This window comes from Lagopus leucura, unplaced genomic scaffold, assembly GCF_019238085.1.
Source record: "Lagopus leucura isolate 7727_CA_CO unplaced genomic scaffold, USGS_WTPT01 Super-Scaffold_100009, whole genome shotgun sequence".
Classification (NCBI taxonomy): domain Eukaryota; kingdom Metazoa; phylum Chordata; class Aves; order Galliformes; family Phasianidae; genus Lagopus; species Lagopus leucura.
In genome coordinates this window covers 2,702,220-2,719,881 of record NW_024962266.1, presented here as the reverse complement: position 1 = coordinate 2,719,881, position 17,662 = coordinate 2,702,220, and the positions used below count along the sequence as shown (strand labels likewise).

Genomic DNA, 17,662 nt, shown 5'->3' with positions numbered 1-17,662 from the left:
AAGGAAGGAAGGAAGGAAGGAAGGAAGGAAGGAAGGAAGGAAGGAAGGAAGGAAGGAAGGAAGGAAGAAATTCACTAACAAAAAAATGTTATTGATTTTTAAATTAACACATCCTCTCATTATCCCTGCTTTGCTCTGGCTTGATTTTTCCTTGCCTAGAGAAGATTGAAGTCAATGATCTGTCACCTCCAAGCCTTCCCATTCGTGTACAGCATCTTTATAACATTTACTTTGAGGACAACGAAGCAGTTCATATGTTATCTCTGCTTTATGGCTGTAAAGGTGACCTGTGCTCTTAGTTGGCCTTGAGTTTTTGGTGGCCAAATCCAGCAGTTGCAGGCACGTATCAGGAATATGAGATAGAAGATGAATATCAGGGGCAGAACACAAATACCAGGAGACAGAACGTAAAGGCCAGGATAATGATGGGGACCTGGGACAGGTGGCTTTAGGGTGCTGTAAAATTGCAGAATTGGTGCTTGCAGCATCTCGATACATCGGTGCTATAATCACAAGACTGCATTAAAGCTTTGTGTTTTTTAGCTGATTTGATTTTCTTTGGCTGAATTACTCTTCAGTACATAGATAGGGAAAGCTACAGGCAGCTGTAGCCACGCCTGTCCAAACACATAAGCTTATCCAGCCCTGAGTATCATCTTCTGCACAAGGCAAGACAAAATGACTTTAGATTTTCTAAGAGGAGATGACGCCTCCCGCCATGGAGTGGTCTTCCAGCCCAAAGGTAGCAGTGCTGTGCATTATGTGGGGTTAAGCTGAGTCACTCTGTGCCAACCCAAGTGTTATTTTCTGGATTTGGGGGGTTGGAAATGGGATGCTGGATTTGGTGGGACATTGCTTTGAACATTTAGGGTTGCTCTGCTGTTGCAATGCTTTCTCCAAACCCCCGGGCCATTCCACACTCAGAGCTTTTCTAAATAGAACCTCTAGTAATTTTAATGTAAAATATTCTGCTTTTGGAGACCAGGTTGAAGACTCTTTTGTGCCATGGTGGTGCTAAAAACAACTCAGTAGTGTTGCATTCCTCTTTCCATCTGTATTCCTTATGGTCAGCTGTTTGTGCACATCCTAGCCTTATCTCTCTACTTGTTCAAAGATTTTTGCCTGGGAAAAATATCTTTTTGTTATGGTTAAGGATTACTTGTTTCCCTTTTTGGTTAGTGCTGAGGGTTATTATTTTGGGTTAGGGTTAGGGTTTAGGGCTAGCTATTTGTGCTAGGGTCAAGGGTTACCCTTTTGGGTTAGGATTAAGGGTCAAGGATGATCCTTTTGGATTAGGGTGAAGGGTTACCATTTGGTGTCAGGCTTAAGGGATGCTGCTTACCAATTTGCAATAGGTTTAAGAGTTACACTTTTGGGTTAAGGTTTAGGGTTACCAATTTTTATTTACTGTTGAGGATTATCCTTTTCGGTTAGAGTCAATAGTTAACCTTGTGTGTTAGTGTAAAGAGACTCAGGATCTGAGTCCCAGTTCCTTTGGTTTTCTGGACTGTTGCCTTTGTGCTCAGCCTGGTGGCAATGTTTCCAAACCAACAGCTTTGCTTACATTGGGCTGGCGTGGGAGAAGTGGGCTGGGCTGAAATGTCCCCAGCCCAACCTTCCTCCCTTCTACTGTGGAAGCATTTTGTGTGTTTTTGGCATTGCCAAAGTTCTGCAAAATGATGGTGAGGCAGAAGTGATCTCAGGATTCTACGAAAACAATAAATAACTGTTTTGTCCAGATCGCATAAAAATAATTTAAAAATCCAGCTTCCCTGCTAGGAAATCACTGCTTATTTAAGAGATGCTTCTTTTTGGTGATTCTAACTGAGCATATTTAATCGTAACACTTCTGCTCCATTGGTGCTCCTCCAACACCTAAACTGCTGTGAATGCAATGAAGTATTCCTTGCACATCATTTTTCAAGGTGTGAATTCAAATGCCTTTGTATCTGATTCACACGCACCCCCAGGAGTTCCTTTTTCTCCTTTTTCTTTACAATTGTTTGTTTATTCATTTTTTGCAGAGGAGGAGATGCAGCCCATTGGGATGCTATGGGGACACTGCTGCAAACCCACAGGTGCTGGCCCCCTGGCCAAAGTACCTCCTCCTGCAGGGTGAGTGACCCAGATACACAAGCATGATGCTTTACCCTTCTAAATCCTGTCAGGCAAGGTGCCAGAAATTATTCTCAGCCTAATTGAGCGATGTATATAAATATGTATATGACTCTGATTGCCAAATCAGGGGTGTGTTTGTGGCTGCATCCATTTGGGCCTTTAAAAATGCTGAAAAAATGAAATTACCATGGCAGCAAGCTGGGATAGTTATTGAAGCTGAGGTGTGGGACAAAGCCACTGTCCCTCTGCCTCTGAGCTGCTGCCAGAGGGGCTCAGACCCCTCAAAGCTGTCCTCATCCTCATCACAGAGCCTGGCTCCTCTGCCCTGGCTTTTGGTACACCCCAGGAGCTGCAGCTAGTCCCTGAGGGCCAGGATGACGCTTCTGCTACAGAAACAAGCCCTGGCTGCCCTCCAAGGAGAGCTTCCCTTTCCAAAGAAGCAGGAGGAGGGGGAAGAAATATCCCATTAAGCCCCATAATGCTTAATGATTTTCATCTCCAAGCTAATTGCTCTGTTACACTTCCCCCCCCCACCCTGTTAGTCCATAGCCGCATCTAGGCATCACAGAAATAAGAAAATTGGAAGGGACCCTCATGCTAAATGGCTTCAGTTGTTGCTGCTCTTTTCTTTTAATGGCTTTTTGTCGGCACAAAAAAAGAAATGGGCAGTAAATGCCTTGAGAACAGAGCTGGAGGCTGAGCTTTTAAAGCCCGTGAGCCCAGCTAGATGCCCCACCAGTGCCCAGCTGCCTGAGGGACAACAAGGGAACCCACTCCAACACCATCTGCTCATCATTCCCGGCTTTGGGAAAGAAAAGTGAAATTAGAGGCTTAAAACAAAGAGAGAGAGAGAGAGAAGAAAAGGAAAAGGGTGAAGGCTGAGTCAGTTCACAGCAATCTGGCCTAGAAATGGCAGAGCATGAGGCCCAATGGGCAGGGAGCAGTCCAGTTCCAGTCTATCTGGGTCCCCCAGATGATGCTGTAAAAGAACAGCCTATCTGGTATAACTCAGATTCAAATTAAAATCAAAGACATCCTGTTTTTTTTTCTCTTTTCTTAGGACAAGAATATTGCAACAGGATGTGTGCCAATAGGTATACAGTAACTGGGGAAAAAAACTCCAGTGTGTGGAGTCTGAGAATATGTTCTGCAGGAAGAGTCTAATACATGGCAAAGCAACCCACGTCAAAATGCTTTTTCCAAAATGCTGACATATCCTTCAATGGAGGGAAGGAGCAGATGGAAGCAGGAATTCCCCATCAGCTTTGTGTGCTGAGTACAGAGGGCCATTATGGGGAGCTCATGTTGAAGCTGCAACCAGCTTCTCTGGGCAGGCGCTAGGCCCACTTTTTCATCTGGCATGTGGTAAGCATGATGCTGTCACTGTCACCAGTTGTAATGACTTTTGAGACAGGTATCCATACAAGCTATGGGGCTTCCTCCATGGAGATGTCCAAAACATGGCCCTGGGCACACTTCTGGGTGGCTCTGCTGGAGCAGGATGGGACCAGATGGACCCAAAGGTCTCTTCTGACTCCAACCATTTGCAATTCTGTGTGATTCTGTAATGAGATATGATACCATTTTTTTGCCCAGAGAACTTGGTGGGAAAGTCTTCCTGGCAAAGGATGAGGTGAATGTGCTCAGAGCCTTGCTGGATCTCACCTGAAGCACAGGCAGCCACGTCCTGCCAACCATATTCACCTGGTGTTTGATACCCACAGCTGCTCCCAGGGTGTCTTGAGGTCTTGGTGATGGTGAGGTAAGAAGTCCAGCAGTGGCTGGTCTGACTTGCTGCAGGAGAAAGGCGGTGAGCCCTTTTCTCTCTTCCAGCACAGAGTTTTCTCATCATTTAGAGATAAATGTGCCAAAATGATTACAGATGAGCATTTGAGCAAAAATGCCTTGAGCCCACTGAGCTGGAGCAGGGAACAGTGCAGTACTGTGCCCTCCCAAGCAGGAAGGAAGAAAAAGAGGTGCTGCAGGGATACAGCAGTCTTGTTTAGCCACAAAAGCCATCAAATTATTTGCCTGAAGTAGGGGATGAGTGCCACCACTGATGGCTACTTTTCTTGCTGCCTGACTCCCTTGGGAGACTGTCTCGGGGCAAATGCTGGCAGAGCTCTATCAATTTCCAGCATGAATCTAGCCCCAAGCTTGTACTGCATGGCTGTATCTCTGCTTCAATTAGAGCCTAAATATCAGTAACCAAAATAAACTCTTTGCTAAACAGAGGAGAGCGTGTTCCAGCTACACCCAATAGCTCACTTTGGGCACAACTTTTATTGCTGTGGGACCACAGATACAGTCAAGTAGGACAAGCTGAGCATCAAAGGGCACGCAAGAAATATTTTCACTGTTCTGTCATGGAAAAGGTTCTGCTCTGCTTCTATCAGGACGTCAGTGGATGTTGGGGTGGTGCTTTGCTGCTTGTCCTCGGAGAGGTGCTGGTCCACTGCAGGGAGCAGGGATGGACACCCCCATGACCTGGGGTTAGGTCTAAGATAGCTTTTGAGAACCCCTACCATGTGCAAAGCACATTAGACATGTCCTTGCACAAAGGAAGCTGGAAGCAAAGCTGCTCCTTCCAGTGTTCCCACAGTCCACAGGAGCTCATCTCCTTCCACCCTGGCCCCAAGGCTTTTCCCATTTCACCTCCCACCAGAGTGAGGTCTTTATTGACACAGTCTTTGCTGAGCTTTCTCCATGCACAGTACCCCAAAAATCCAGCCCTGTTTGGATGGGTGATGGTGGCACTGGGGAAATGCTTTGATTCAGATGTTATAAAAGCCAGAGAGAATGTGTTCTCCTCCAAATCTATAGATGCCTTGGCTTCATCCACCTCTTAGGCTGGCTTTGCTTTCCTAGGACCACCTGCTGGCAGAGATTAAGTCACACGCCCAAGGTCCCATGGGAGATGTGGGTGCCACTGTTGGGGTGCAGTTGATCGATGTACTCAGCATCTTGTGGGCATTGTCCAAAAGTAACACAGGAGGGCATGTAGAGGTGTGAGCCTCTTGCTAGTGAGCACATCGGTTTTGAAACGGAAATACAGGCCCTGGTTCTTGTTTGAATAAGGTTGTAGGAGTGGATTTCTGTGTTTGCTTGAGTCTGGTTGAGGCAGGAGGTGTGTGGCCCATTTCAGGAGGTGGCATTGTTTTAGAGACAACACAGTGCCTCATCGACCGTAATAAATACTGCTAAATATTTAAGGGCTTATAAATATTTCAGAAGAATCCTTGAGTGGTTACTGATGGAGTTTAGTCAGGTGCTGAGCAAAGCTCCTCCCCTCTGTGGGTCAGGAGGATGAAACGAGATGCCTGAGAAGTCAAGGGGTCAGTGGGTGTTCCTCCACACTGTTGCAGAGCCCGTCCCAAATCAATGTAAAGGAAGCCGAGATGGGAGCATGGACAAATAGAATTTTCCCTGCTACGAAATCCAATATCTCACCCAGAAGACTATAAACTATATTTGCCCTTGCTTGGCTGATCCTTCTGCTCTTCAGAGTCCAACAACACCACGCCAATGCAGGGGGAAGCAAAGCTGTCCCAAGTCCCATTGTCAGCTGCAATGTCCTGCAGAGAGTCCCACCAGCGACCTCATTGATCGCCGGAGCTAATTGCACATTCAGATCTTGGAGCAGAGGTGAAATGGAAGTACGAGGCAGCCTCTGCTCCTTGCTCGTGTAGCAGACCGCAGAAACAAAGCCTTTCAAGACCCTGTATGGGCTTTTGCTAGATGGGGGATTTTGCTTCTGCCCATCTGGAGATATATAATTTAAGGAAGAAGGGACAGGACAAGCTGTCCCTCCACTCACATCTCTCCCAGCCCTGTTTCAGGCAGCAAAAGCCTCGTTAAACTGCTTTGCACTTTGGTTGTCTCAACATGTAAGAAAATGTGATTCCTGAAATTCAAGCCATTGAAACAACACAAGAACAACAAAAACCCCAGCTCCTGCCTCTTCCTCACACTTTCCTTACCCAGATTGGCTCATTTATCTCCAAAGCCTGTTTACATAACGCAGCAGAGCTGAGCACTGCGCCTTTGGAATAGCAAGGAATAAACAAGGAACAGTCCACTGGGATTTTTCATTGCTCAAATTCTCTTAAGAAGCAATGCAATTGAGAGTTTTACTTTTGATGGCTGAGTCCTCTTTCACTGTTTTTTATCAGAAGTATTCTTTACCTGTCTACTGATCGGCATATGAACTCTCCTCAATAACAGATGCAATGCAGGATATAGGAAAAATTCAACAAAGAGAGTAGGGAAGGGAAAATAGTGGATATTTACTGAATGTTAGATCTTTAGATTCACCCAATACATCAGCTTTGTTTTTCTGCATGTGTCCAGGAGCGGGCACTGTGTGAAAGGGATCGAGCTGACAAAACGGGTGTAAAGCAAGTAGGGTGCTGAGAGCCCCTGTAAGAAGACCACATCTGAACAACAGGGCACAAGTTGCACCCACAGGGCTGAGGCAACACAGGAGTCAATAAAGCAGTCTGCAAGAGATGATAGTCTGGATACAGACAGACATGACAGATCTGATTAAAATCACCTATTCATTATCAGTGATTGATAATGCAAAAAACAACAACAACAACAAAAAGTGAGTAAAATCAGATGAATGCGAGACAGTGAAATAACATCACCATGGTCCATTCTCTGGGGTTTGCCCACTGTGCTGCCTCTGAATCCTTCAGCCTCCAGACAGCTGGATCTCATGAGTGCCAGGCCTTAAAACCACCCTTTGGCAGGGCAGAGAGGTGAAGGAATGCTCTGCTAATCAAAGCTTGATGAGCAGAGGAGGAAATGGTGATGGAGGAGTGGGCATGTCAGAAAGAGTCGAGTTTGATAGGTGGCCAAACTCTGAAGTTGAAACAGACTGTGGATAGAGCGGCATAGAAACATATCAGTAAAACTGAATTTGTTGTGAAAAGTCATTTTCTGGAAGCCGGAAGGCTGCCTGTGAGTGGACAGTTCGTGTGGAGATTCAGAACTTTATAGAGACAAAGCAAATGTCAAATGTGCCAAAATGGGAAATTATTGTGTTTGCAGAGAAACTCTTCGTTCTATAATTAAAGAAAGGGGCAGAAAAAAAATCAATATCAAAACATGGCACTTTGTCTGATCTGATATTTGTTCCCCCTCCCAAGGCCCTGATGTTTCAATCTGCAGAAATAATCAGAAACCTGCTGAACTTCATGCACTCATGGAACAGACCAAGACCTTTCCCACAGAGTACTATGAAGAAGCTCGCCCAACAAAAGCTTTTGCTTTCAGCTTTTTTTTTTTTCTCTCCAGAGCTGAAATACTTAGAGTGACCCATGCTGGTCCTGGAGCATTTGACCTTGCAGAGGGACACCTTTAATCCCAGCATAGACCCAAGATTGCCTTCAAAGTGAATTGTATTCTGTTCTTGTTGTTTTGTTTGTTTTAGTTTATTTAAAATATGCTTTCTACCTTGCCCAATGGTTTCATGCTCTGGAGGAGGAATCCATGGAGTTTGAGTTCCCTGTGCTGGGGCAGGCTGGAGAAGTGATTTATTCGTCAGAGCAAGCAGACATTTGTCATCTGGAGGGGTGCCAGCACAGGCTTCAGTGTATTTACAGCACCATAAGGATTGAATTTTGCTTTTGACATTGGCCCGTTGGCTTTTGTCCTTTGGGTGGCCTTGCTTGCATAGTAGCAGGAAAACCTGCAGTGAGGCCAGGGTGGGTCTGCCATGGGGCAACTCAGCCTGCTACAAGGGAAGAGGACTAAGCACATATCCAGAGTTCAGTGTCTGGTGCTAGAAGGAAATTAAAGAGTATTTGTTTAAGTTTGGGACCTGCTTTCCTTCTCCGTGCATCTCCAGAGTATAAATGAGATGGATTTCCATCTCAGGCTGAATCCAACCAGTGACTGTGTTACATCTCATAACATGTTAGTGCTATGAGACTTAACACGAGATTCTGCCCTCTTTCCTCCTGCCTTTCCTTCCCCTAGCATCCTAGGCTGAGTTTCTCATTGCCACATAAATACAGAACACACAACTCAAAATTGTGACTCAGAACATACGTACGTCTCAAAGCACAGTTGATACCACAAATAACTCAGAGTGTTTTCGGGGCTATGTGGGTGTTGTCACCGCCCTTTAATATGGATGGATGTACAGCACAATATCTCACCTCCTTTTTTATTATATGCTATATTTGTATTTTATTAATTATTTCAATCAGCATATTTGTTTTATAGACAGAGATGTGAATCAGACTCATTTTATGAGTCCCACTGAGCCAGCCGTGGAACTGGCAGAGTACTGATGGAGCCCTGTTGAGGTAAGTTCTATTCCACACAGATGCAAGGGGTCAGTCATGAGCTGCAGCTCCAGGTCTGAGGTTGTAACAAAATCCCAGCTTCCTGGGAACTCAAACATAAGGGCGGATACTGAGTCTGAAATTCACATCAGGTGGAAAAAAATAACAATGGAGAAATGTTTTCCCCATCAGAAAGTGCTTTCAAATAATTAACATGTCTCTTACTCGGGCAAAAATCAGGCTGGGCTTCAGCCTGAATAAAACATGACAGGATCCAAACTGAGAACTGAGCATACAGTGGTACGTCTGTTACAACACATCAGTGCAAGTCTTATATATCCTCTAAGCTTAACAAGTGCCACGACTTAAAAAGATAAATTGCATCTCTTTAAATTAAGCAAATGATCCTAACTGGCTCATCAAACCCAAATATTTGTCTGACAATAAAGACAATCATTTTGCACAAATTCAACTGTTGAAAATACAATATTTACAGGATGGAGTACTGTTTTTCTAGGCTCTCACAGCACAGAGCTAAGAAAGTAGCACAAGTTTTGGTCAGTACTCCCTTGCCCTCATGTGATTCTTCTTTTAGACATGGGAGCATGGGGGTCCTCAAACAAGAATGAATAGGGATTTAAAAGTCAGATTCCATGTAGATGACTCATATGTCCCTATTCAGGCATTTCAGAATTTTATAGGCCAAGATCTCTCCAGGACATACAGAACAAAAATTCCACATGAAGCCATGTCTTCCTGAAAGATTTCTGAATCTTGTTTATAAGCCTCCAAGTGACAGAATACCTTTTCTTACTTGTTGATTAGCTTTGCTCAAAAGCACACACCAATTTTCTAGTTTGAAGTTGTGCGGTACCCCAACTTGTTCCAGCACCTCCTCACCTTCCTCTGCTAAGTAAAGCAGCCTCCTTCCGTCACACGTCCCTCCCCCATGCAGACACTCACAGGCCATGATCTCGTCGCTCCTTAACGGCTTTTGTAGATTTAGATGGAGCCTCTCTCAACTCTCACCATAAAGCCTGTTTCCGGAGCTAATGCAATTCTTGTTACTGTTATTCCAGGAAGGGTTTTGCTAATGCAGTACGTAAAAATAATACTACCTATCTTCCTGTGCTTGATATTTCTCTGCTTGCATGCACCAGGATTGCATTTGTTGCTTTATTTACAGCACCACGCCGTTTATATTCAGTGGGCTGTGTACAATCGTTCCTCAGTTCTTGACAACATCACTGTTTGGCACAAGACGTTTGTTTGCCTATTGTTTATATTCGATGTACATTCCTCCTTACTGGCCACATGACTTTGCATTTGACCTCGCTGTTTGAGCAAGACCTTCCTATCAAACAACCCAAGTCAGGCAGCACAACCTGATCTTCATTAATTCCAATTATATCCTGTTTGTGATCACTGCCACTTTTTACCTGAACCAGAAGAGGTTATATATTTTATTCTGATACACTGATAAAGATATGAAAAATACTGTGTCAAAAAATAAAAAATAAAAAAAAATCATTGGATTCTGAAAATATCTACTGTGTGCTGTTGTTTCACTGATTGTTATTTTCTAAAATAAGTGTTTTACTAGTATTTAGTCCAGTGAATATGGGTCACATTGATATTTTTAGTATTACTTCTCCTGATCACAGTGTCATCTAAGACAAAATAATGTGTATTTCAAAATCTGTTTCAACAATAGTTACTTCTATTGAACCGAATCTCTACAATTTCATTTAATTATGTCTTGATTTTAAAATAGTTCCTCTTCTTCCTTTTTGTTTGCAATTGTTTTTAGATTAGGGAATATATTTTTTTTGAAGTTTTCATTGTATTATTGTTCAGTAACACAGTCTGCTTGCACTTACAAAATGAAATTACAGTGTGATCTTTTCCATCTAGAAAGCTATTATTTTCTAGGCTGCTGACCATCTCATTACGATCTGTAAAAACAAAGCCTGACGCAGAAATACCCCAAGCTGATTTCAATTATTTTTCTTCTTAGAAATCTATGTACAGCTTATAGAAACCCTAGGGATGCTTCCCCAGCACTATCAAGAGATCGTCGGCATCTGCTCCCTCATCAGACATCAAGGATGTCTCCTTTCTCTGTACTACAGAAAGGTATGTTAAAGGAGATGATCTTTCTGCTCCCATTTCATTTGGTGGTTGGTAGTGGACACTTCACAGTAACAGGACCCCCTTCTCCAGGTAAGTTGCTGCTTGTAGATGGATCTCAAGGCATTTCAAGCTTTATCTGAGTGGTCAGTATTTATGTCATGTCAGACTGCCTTTCACAGAGACTGCCCTTCCTCCTTCTCTCCCTCTTTCCCTCCCTCCCTCCTGTCTTGCCTGAACAGGCTGTAGCAGTGGTTTTAGCATCTCCATCATTTGGATCTCGTGGATGCTCAGTAATATCAATCATCTCACATGAAGGTTTCCAATTACTTTGAGTCATTATCAGCTGAAAAGCTGGATAGTCTAATATTTCAATTAACTGCCTGTGATTTTCTTCACTTCCAGCAAACCTGGCTTTAGCTGCTTGGCCCAGTCCCTCCCTCCTCAGCCAGGGAGGAAATAAAAGTGCTGCAGAGACCGCAGACTTGCAGACCCTATGGATGAGCGGCAGCTTATAAACACAGACAAGAGTCCTTGCCAGAACCGAACCCGGGGGTTTTGTGGGGGCAGAGCACTTCAAGGGGAATGAAAGCAGAGAACTCTCGCAGCTTACGTGAAACGCAAATACAACCCAAGCCTGGATTTCATCCTTTCTCCCACGATACAGAAATCAGTCTCCTCGCCTCATCTCCCCATCGTGGGGCCGTTTTCCGCGGTGGCCGCCGGGTTGATTGCCAGCACCGCGCCACCACCTCATCCTCCTCGGACAGCGCTCGGCCGGCCCGGCCCCGAGCCCCCCACCCCGATGTGCCGCCGCTCTTCCAGAACCACCCGCCGCGGACAGCGCGCGGCCGCTGCGCCCCCGGAGCCGCCCCGGCCCTGCGGTGCCGCCGCCCCCGCCCGCGGCGCCTTCAGCACCACCGAGCGCGGACAGCACCCGGTCAGGGGGCGCCGGAGGCGGCCCGGTGAGACGTGCTGCCCCCGATGCCTCCGTCGGAGCTCCTCTGGACCCCCGGGGAAATCCCCAGCCCCTCCCCGACCCCCTACCGCTGTCCCGGCGGGACTCACCGAACATCTGGATGTGGCCCTTGGTGATGGGATTGAAGGTGCCGCAGGACAGCAGGATAACGTGGGTCTTGGTGGTCTCCGTCATGGTCCCGGCCCGGCCCAGCCCCAGCCGCTTTTTGTGTCTCGGTGCGGCTGCGGCGGCGGGAGGGAAGGAGGGAGGGAGCGGGGCCGGGGCGGGAGAGAAGGCGGGGCCGTGGCTGCGGGAGCGGGGATGGAGCCGAGACCTCCCCCCGCCCCCGCCCGGGGCTGGCGCGGGCAGCCCGGGGTACACAGAGCCCGCCGCCGGCACGGGGACACGCGAGGGTGCAAGCTGGCTTGCCCACGCACAGGTAACACGGGAATACAAGTGGACATGCGTTGCATCAGCAGCCCAAGGAATGGGGGCAGTGGGCAGGCACCCCCTGCATTCACCCGCACAAACTCGGTGTTTGGGTGCAGCCACGCAGAGTGCCTCCGTGGTCCTGCTCAAAGGCCCTGGAGATCCCTGCCCTTCTCTAGGGCTCCAAGGAGAAAACACCCTGGCGGGCACCAAGCACCTCCCTTTCACCAGCTGAAGGAAGTGAAATTTCCATAGATGGGCCAAAACACAGTCTTTACTGCAAGGTAAACTAACACGAGACCGACTGTTTTCATTTCTCATTTGTGTTCCTCAAGACAGAGCTGTGGGCAGTTGCCTTCAGGCTGCCTTTAGTTGCTGCTTCTCCCCATTTCCCAAACAAAGCCTTTTCTCCCAGCAGGGAGTTGCTGGAGTTATTTGCTTCCACCCAGTTTTCCTTTCCCTTCCTCTATCTGTTAAATCCATTGCCCTCCTCTATCACACCCCTGAGCAGCATACAAGGCAGCACCCCTGGGGAAGAAACCCAAGAAGTCCCTGAGTTGCTCAGAGAACCCCTAAATCCTTCAGGTACAAATCTGGATTAGGTCAGCAGTTAGGTTAAGTGTGCACAGTGGCCCCTAACTCACGTGAAAGGCTAAAAGTGCCCTGAAAATAATGGCATCACATTTGCAAGAAAGGCCAGGGAAGCAGAGCCACCTTCTTCCATTGGTTGTGTGGGGAGAACAGTGATAAAAAAATAAAAATAAAAAAATTAAATGAAGAAATAACATCATCAGGAAAGACGTGGTGCACTTCTAGGTTGTCTCAGCAGTGGTGCTGTGCCTTCTCCCTAGCTCTGTAAGGACATCTGATATTTCAGAGAACGGGGTGAGATTTGGAGGTTTGTGCTGGGCTCTTCTTTGTGCTGCACATCCTTGCTTGCCTCGAAAGGCAGTGTCACTGTTTCAGAGGAGTGGCTCTCTGCAGTTCAGTGCTGCACAGCTCTGCCTTTAAAACTACAGCCTTTAATTAGCGTTTATCAGCCTCAGGGTGACAGCAGAAAAAGAGGGCATTCCTCAAGCCTCTCTTGGTCATACTTGTGTGCTTGTGTGTGTGTGCTCTTGTGCATCTGTCTTCATAAAACTTGTTCTCTTTTTTTTGGTTGAAGTTAGCCAACAGCTTCAAAAGTTACCTGTGAGACTGAGGGACGGACACCCCTTCCTCAGAAACCAGGCTGAGGAATGGCATCGTGAGCTCTCTTTGCTGTGAGCTCTTTTGCACTGAAGCACTGATGAAACATCAGCGCCTTATTTGTTTGTTTGTTTGTTTGTTTGTGTGGGTCTTTTTTCCCCCAAAGCTGATTTAGTGCTACGTTGATTTTTTCCCCTTACTATTTAACAAGTGAAGTGCCTGGATGTGGCAACCTCACACGCTCAGTCCCCTCTGGGTGGGAACGTGACTGCTGGATGAGGCACTGGAGGGGCACTGGGTGACCTGAATTCACAAGCTTTTGGCACTGAACTAGGAGGTGGCTCTGCACAAGCTGCTTTCCACATTGCTCTCATTCTGTTGTGCATCCTCTCATAGGAAATAAGCTGAAGCACAGGCAAAACACTTGTAAAGCAATTTTTTGTTAATCTTAACTCTACTGCCACTATGTTTATGTAGAAAATGCTTGTGCAGAGATCTTTTCCCTATAGCCTTCCATAGGAGGCACAACCTGCACCTGCAGGTGCTGCTGTTAGCTATAGAAATGGGGAAAGTGAAAAAATGTGCTTCTCTGAGGAGCACAGGGTGGATGAGTGCTGGGTGGATGAATGCCGGGTGGATGACAGATGCTGTACATCGGCTGTCACTTAGCAACGCTGCCGGTGCGGGAAGTGGGTGCTGTGATGCTGGCAAGACATTGTGGTGGTCAGAGAGCCAGTGGCACAGCCTACCTGTACCCAGGGTGTACAGGAGGAGGCTCTTTCTTCCAATACAGAATATGTTGGCTTGGCAGGAGGTGGGGTGGGGGATGTTCTTTCATATTTTTTCCCACTGTCTTACATCTGAGCACTTTCTAGGGCATCAAACTGACTTTTGAAGATACCTCCTCAGGAAGGTCAGCCTGGGAACAGATTTCTCTCTTGCATCTATTCAGAAGCTGAGCACTGGCCACACATGCAAACAGCTCCACTGGCATTTAGCATCTGTAATTCTGTCTGAGGTTACAGCTCAGCCATGCAGAATCAGTCTGTGTGGTTATGGTCTGATCTGGGCTGTGGTGGGGGTGGAGATAGAGACACTTGGTGTGACTCCCCACGAATGGCTTTTTTTTCCTTCCTTTCCAAGCCGGATTTAGCTTTTATTTGCTGTGAAAGGGCATATCTTTCCAGAATGCACAGCACATGTTCTCAGAGAATTACAAGTAAATCCATTAGATACTTTATGAATTATAAGGATTAAAAGAGATTTATTTAAGAAAAGCAGCATTTTGACTTTTTTTTTTTTTTTTTTCCTGTCCAGAATAGGAACAGGATGCCCAGAGAGGCTGTGGATGTCCCATCTCTGGAAGCATCCAAGGCCAGATGGATGGGATTCAGGGCAGCCTGCTCTAGATGATCTTTAAGGCCCCTTCCAGCCTAAGCCATTGTATGAAATGGAATAATGAAGACTTTACACACCTTTATAGACTTAAAAAATTCTGAAGTTTTATGTATAGAGTCTATTTGGAACATTGATATTGCAATTAGGAAAAGATGAGGCTTTTGTCACTAACCATTAAAACCCATGTCTGGGACAACAACAAATACATTATAACTAATTGCTGAGAGGGACCAATACTAGGCAAAATAAGACTGCTTAAGTATCTTTACACTTGTTTCTTTTTCAGTTTTTCAGTTGCTTCAAGTGCTAATTTCCTGCATTCATAATATTTAGATTCTTACAGTCATTAAATTGACAGATGATCTGGGGTTTTATCATTCAGCTGTTGTGCACTGTACTCTCTGCTTCCCTTGATCCCTGTTTCCACACAGAGCAGCAGACAAACATGATGTCTCAGACATCCGCAAGTCAAGGTCTGATACTTGAGATGGAGAGTCAACCAGTGGCCACATCATACATGAAAATGGGAGAGTCCACATGCCCAAAGGGAGACTTTGTACTCCAAAACGCTTCCAGGGTATTCCTGGACAATTAAAGAGGTCAGAGCTAATGAAGCAGGGTGGGATCAGGCTTTGGTTTGCATCCAACTCTCTGTTCTCAAATTACCTCGAGGAAATTTCTCAGGTTCCTCTGACTGCCTGTTAAATGGGAATGGCTGCTCACTCTTCTCTTAGAGCAGGTTATAGCAGTGCTCTGAGGATAAATGCATCAGAGGTCTTTGAAATGCTGACCCCAGTGATAAGAGAGGCTGCCGGTGGATTCACATTTGGGATTGTGACCCTTACACTGGGGAGAAGCTTCGCTTCTGGGCATTTTGGCTGCCAAGGTATATTGCCGAGTTCTCGGGCTCTCTAGTCAACGATACTCATTGGGGGATCAAATCCTTCCCAATGCCATGTGATTAATAAAATGCTAGACCACGATTACTGGCTCGTTAACGATAAAAATGTTGATATACGTTGATTTCTGTGAGAAATCTGCTTCTTTAAAGATAAAACTCATATCACAAATCTCTTAGAGTAAAACTAAGGAGGAAGACTTTTGACTCCCTCTTAAACAAAAGGAGATTATGCCCTTTGCTTTGTGCACTCAGATAGTTTGGAGTAGAGATTAATAAGAAAAACCAGGTCCACTTGCTTCTTGATACAATGAGCTGCACAAGACTTGGGGATCAGTTTTGCCCCATACAGCTCCCTCAGGTCTTTTGGGGCAGCTCTTGAATAGATTAAACTTGGACAAGACAAAACAAGACAGCCACTGAGTCAACACTGCCCCCTCTTTGCTTCTCCCCAGTGCACCCTGAGGAAATGCTTTGCAGCCTCCTGGTCCAGACCCATATGCTCTGGTGAAAGAGATGTTGCAGAAAGCCAGAAGTTGCCACCCAGCATGTGCTACCTAGCTGAAATGTTTCAAATTAAGCTTCTGTCTTTGAATCCACATGCAGAAACATAGTTCAGGGTGAAGCAGCTCTGAAAACTCCTTTTTGCACAGATACACACTGTTCTGCCCAGAAGCATGCACACAGTCACAATCAGGTGTTCCAGTAACACTGAGTAAGGCTCACAACAGTGATAAAGCTGGCTGGAAAAAAAAAGAAAAAAGAAAAAAAAATCAAATTAACCTTGCAGCCAGCTTTTATTTTAAATAAGAAATACAGATAGCTGCAAAGCATTGCTGCCATGGGGGACACAAAGCGGAGGATGTGTCTTAGTGCCATTTGCATTTTGGTGGCTGGGCTACAGCCGTGCCTTGTGGTTTCATTCTGCTTGGAAGGCAGCTCCTGGCAAGAGATCCTCCCTGGGAAAAGAGGTGGAAAAGATTGTTTGGCCAAGGGTTAACAAGGGAAGGGGGCACAGCCCCTGGTGTGAGTGAAGTGAGTGAGTTAGTGGGAATGGAGATAACTGCCAGGATGATTGCAGGTCAGCTCCTTGGGAGCGGCAAGGCTCAAAGAGAGGCCGCAAACCTAGAACCATAAAATCGCAGGATCAAAACATGCAAGGTTTTGACTTTTGCTGCTGAAGGTGATTTAAGCCATTCCGATGGCACCTCCCTGGTGTTGTGGGTTGTGGCATACGCTGGCAGGGAGAAGGATGAGATCGAACATTGGGAGCGAGGGGCAATGTGAAGCACCAAGAGCTCCTGTTTCCAAAGCCCTGGCTGTACAAACTCCATCCTCCTGGGAGAAGGGAGCAATCCCAGTTTGCCCAGTGCTGCCCAGTCTGTTCCTGCTTTGCAGCCGAGAGCTGCACAGAGCAGGGATGGAGGCAGAACTCCAGGTGCTGCAGCGGGAGCTGCCCTGCCGTGATTGCTGTGAAACCCATCTCAGGAGGGATTTACTTTCAAAACACGACCTCACACTTTGTCCTTCGGGTCGGTTAGAACCACAGGACGCTTTGGGTTGGAGGGGAATTTAACAGACCATCCAGCCCCAACCCCTGCCGTGGGATTGGGTTGCCTGCTCGGCCTCGGGCACTGCAGAGATGGGGCACCCATGTATTGGGTTCCACATATGCACAGGTATTTGGATGTGACGAGGTGCCCGGGGCGGCAGCGCACGGCTTCCCGCCCAAAGCAGTCCCGTCAGGAGACGCCTCGCCCGCTCGTGAAGAGACGGGGATCCCGCAGGGCGCTCCGCCGAGCACCGAGGCCCTCCCGGGGGATCGAGGAGCCCCGGGGCGGCGTGCGGTACCACAGGGCCGGGTCGCGGCGCGGGGCGGGAGGCGCGGGAAGCCCGGCCGTGTGGGGGGGGGCGGGAAGGCGCCGCGGTTGCCGTAGCGACGCCCGGCCGCCCCCCTAGGTTGCCATAGAGACGGGAGAGCCAATCGGCGGCCGCCGCTGCGGGTCGACGGGGGGGAAGGCGCGGGGGAAGGCTTTGCCGGTGGCGCCGCCGGAAGTGGCTGCGGGCCGGGCCCGGAAGCGCGGCCGGCGCGGCGGGAGGCTCTGGGCGGCGAGGGCCCGAGGACGGCGGAGCGGATCGGGCGCGGCCGGGCGGCGGCCCGAGGGCTGAGGCAGAGGTTCGCCGGAGCGGCCCGCGGGCGGCCGGAACGCAGAGCGGGGACGCGCGGCCCCTCCCTTCCTGCTCCTC

The 17,662-nt window shown here is 47.3% G+C and overlaps 1 protein-coding gene across 1 annotated transcript in view; it reads right to left on the bottom strand.

Moving 5' to 3' along the window:
- The window catches only part of NMNAT2 (nicotinamide nucleotide adenylyltransferase 2), a 21,977-nt gene extending 10,236 nt beyond the window's left edge, over window positions 1-11,741 (bottom strand). Inside the window, exon 1 of the mRNA XM_042873840.1 lies at window positions 11,613-11,741. Coding sequence (XP_042729774.1) covers window positions 11,613-11,697 — 85 coding nt within the window. The 5' untranslated portion in view covers window positions 11,698-11,741. The remainder of the gene's footprint in view (window positions 1-11,612) is intronic.
- Between the last annotated feature and the right edge of the window lie 5,921 nt (window positions 11,742-17,662).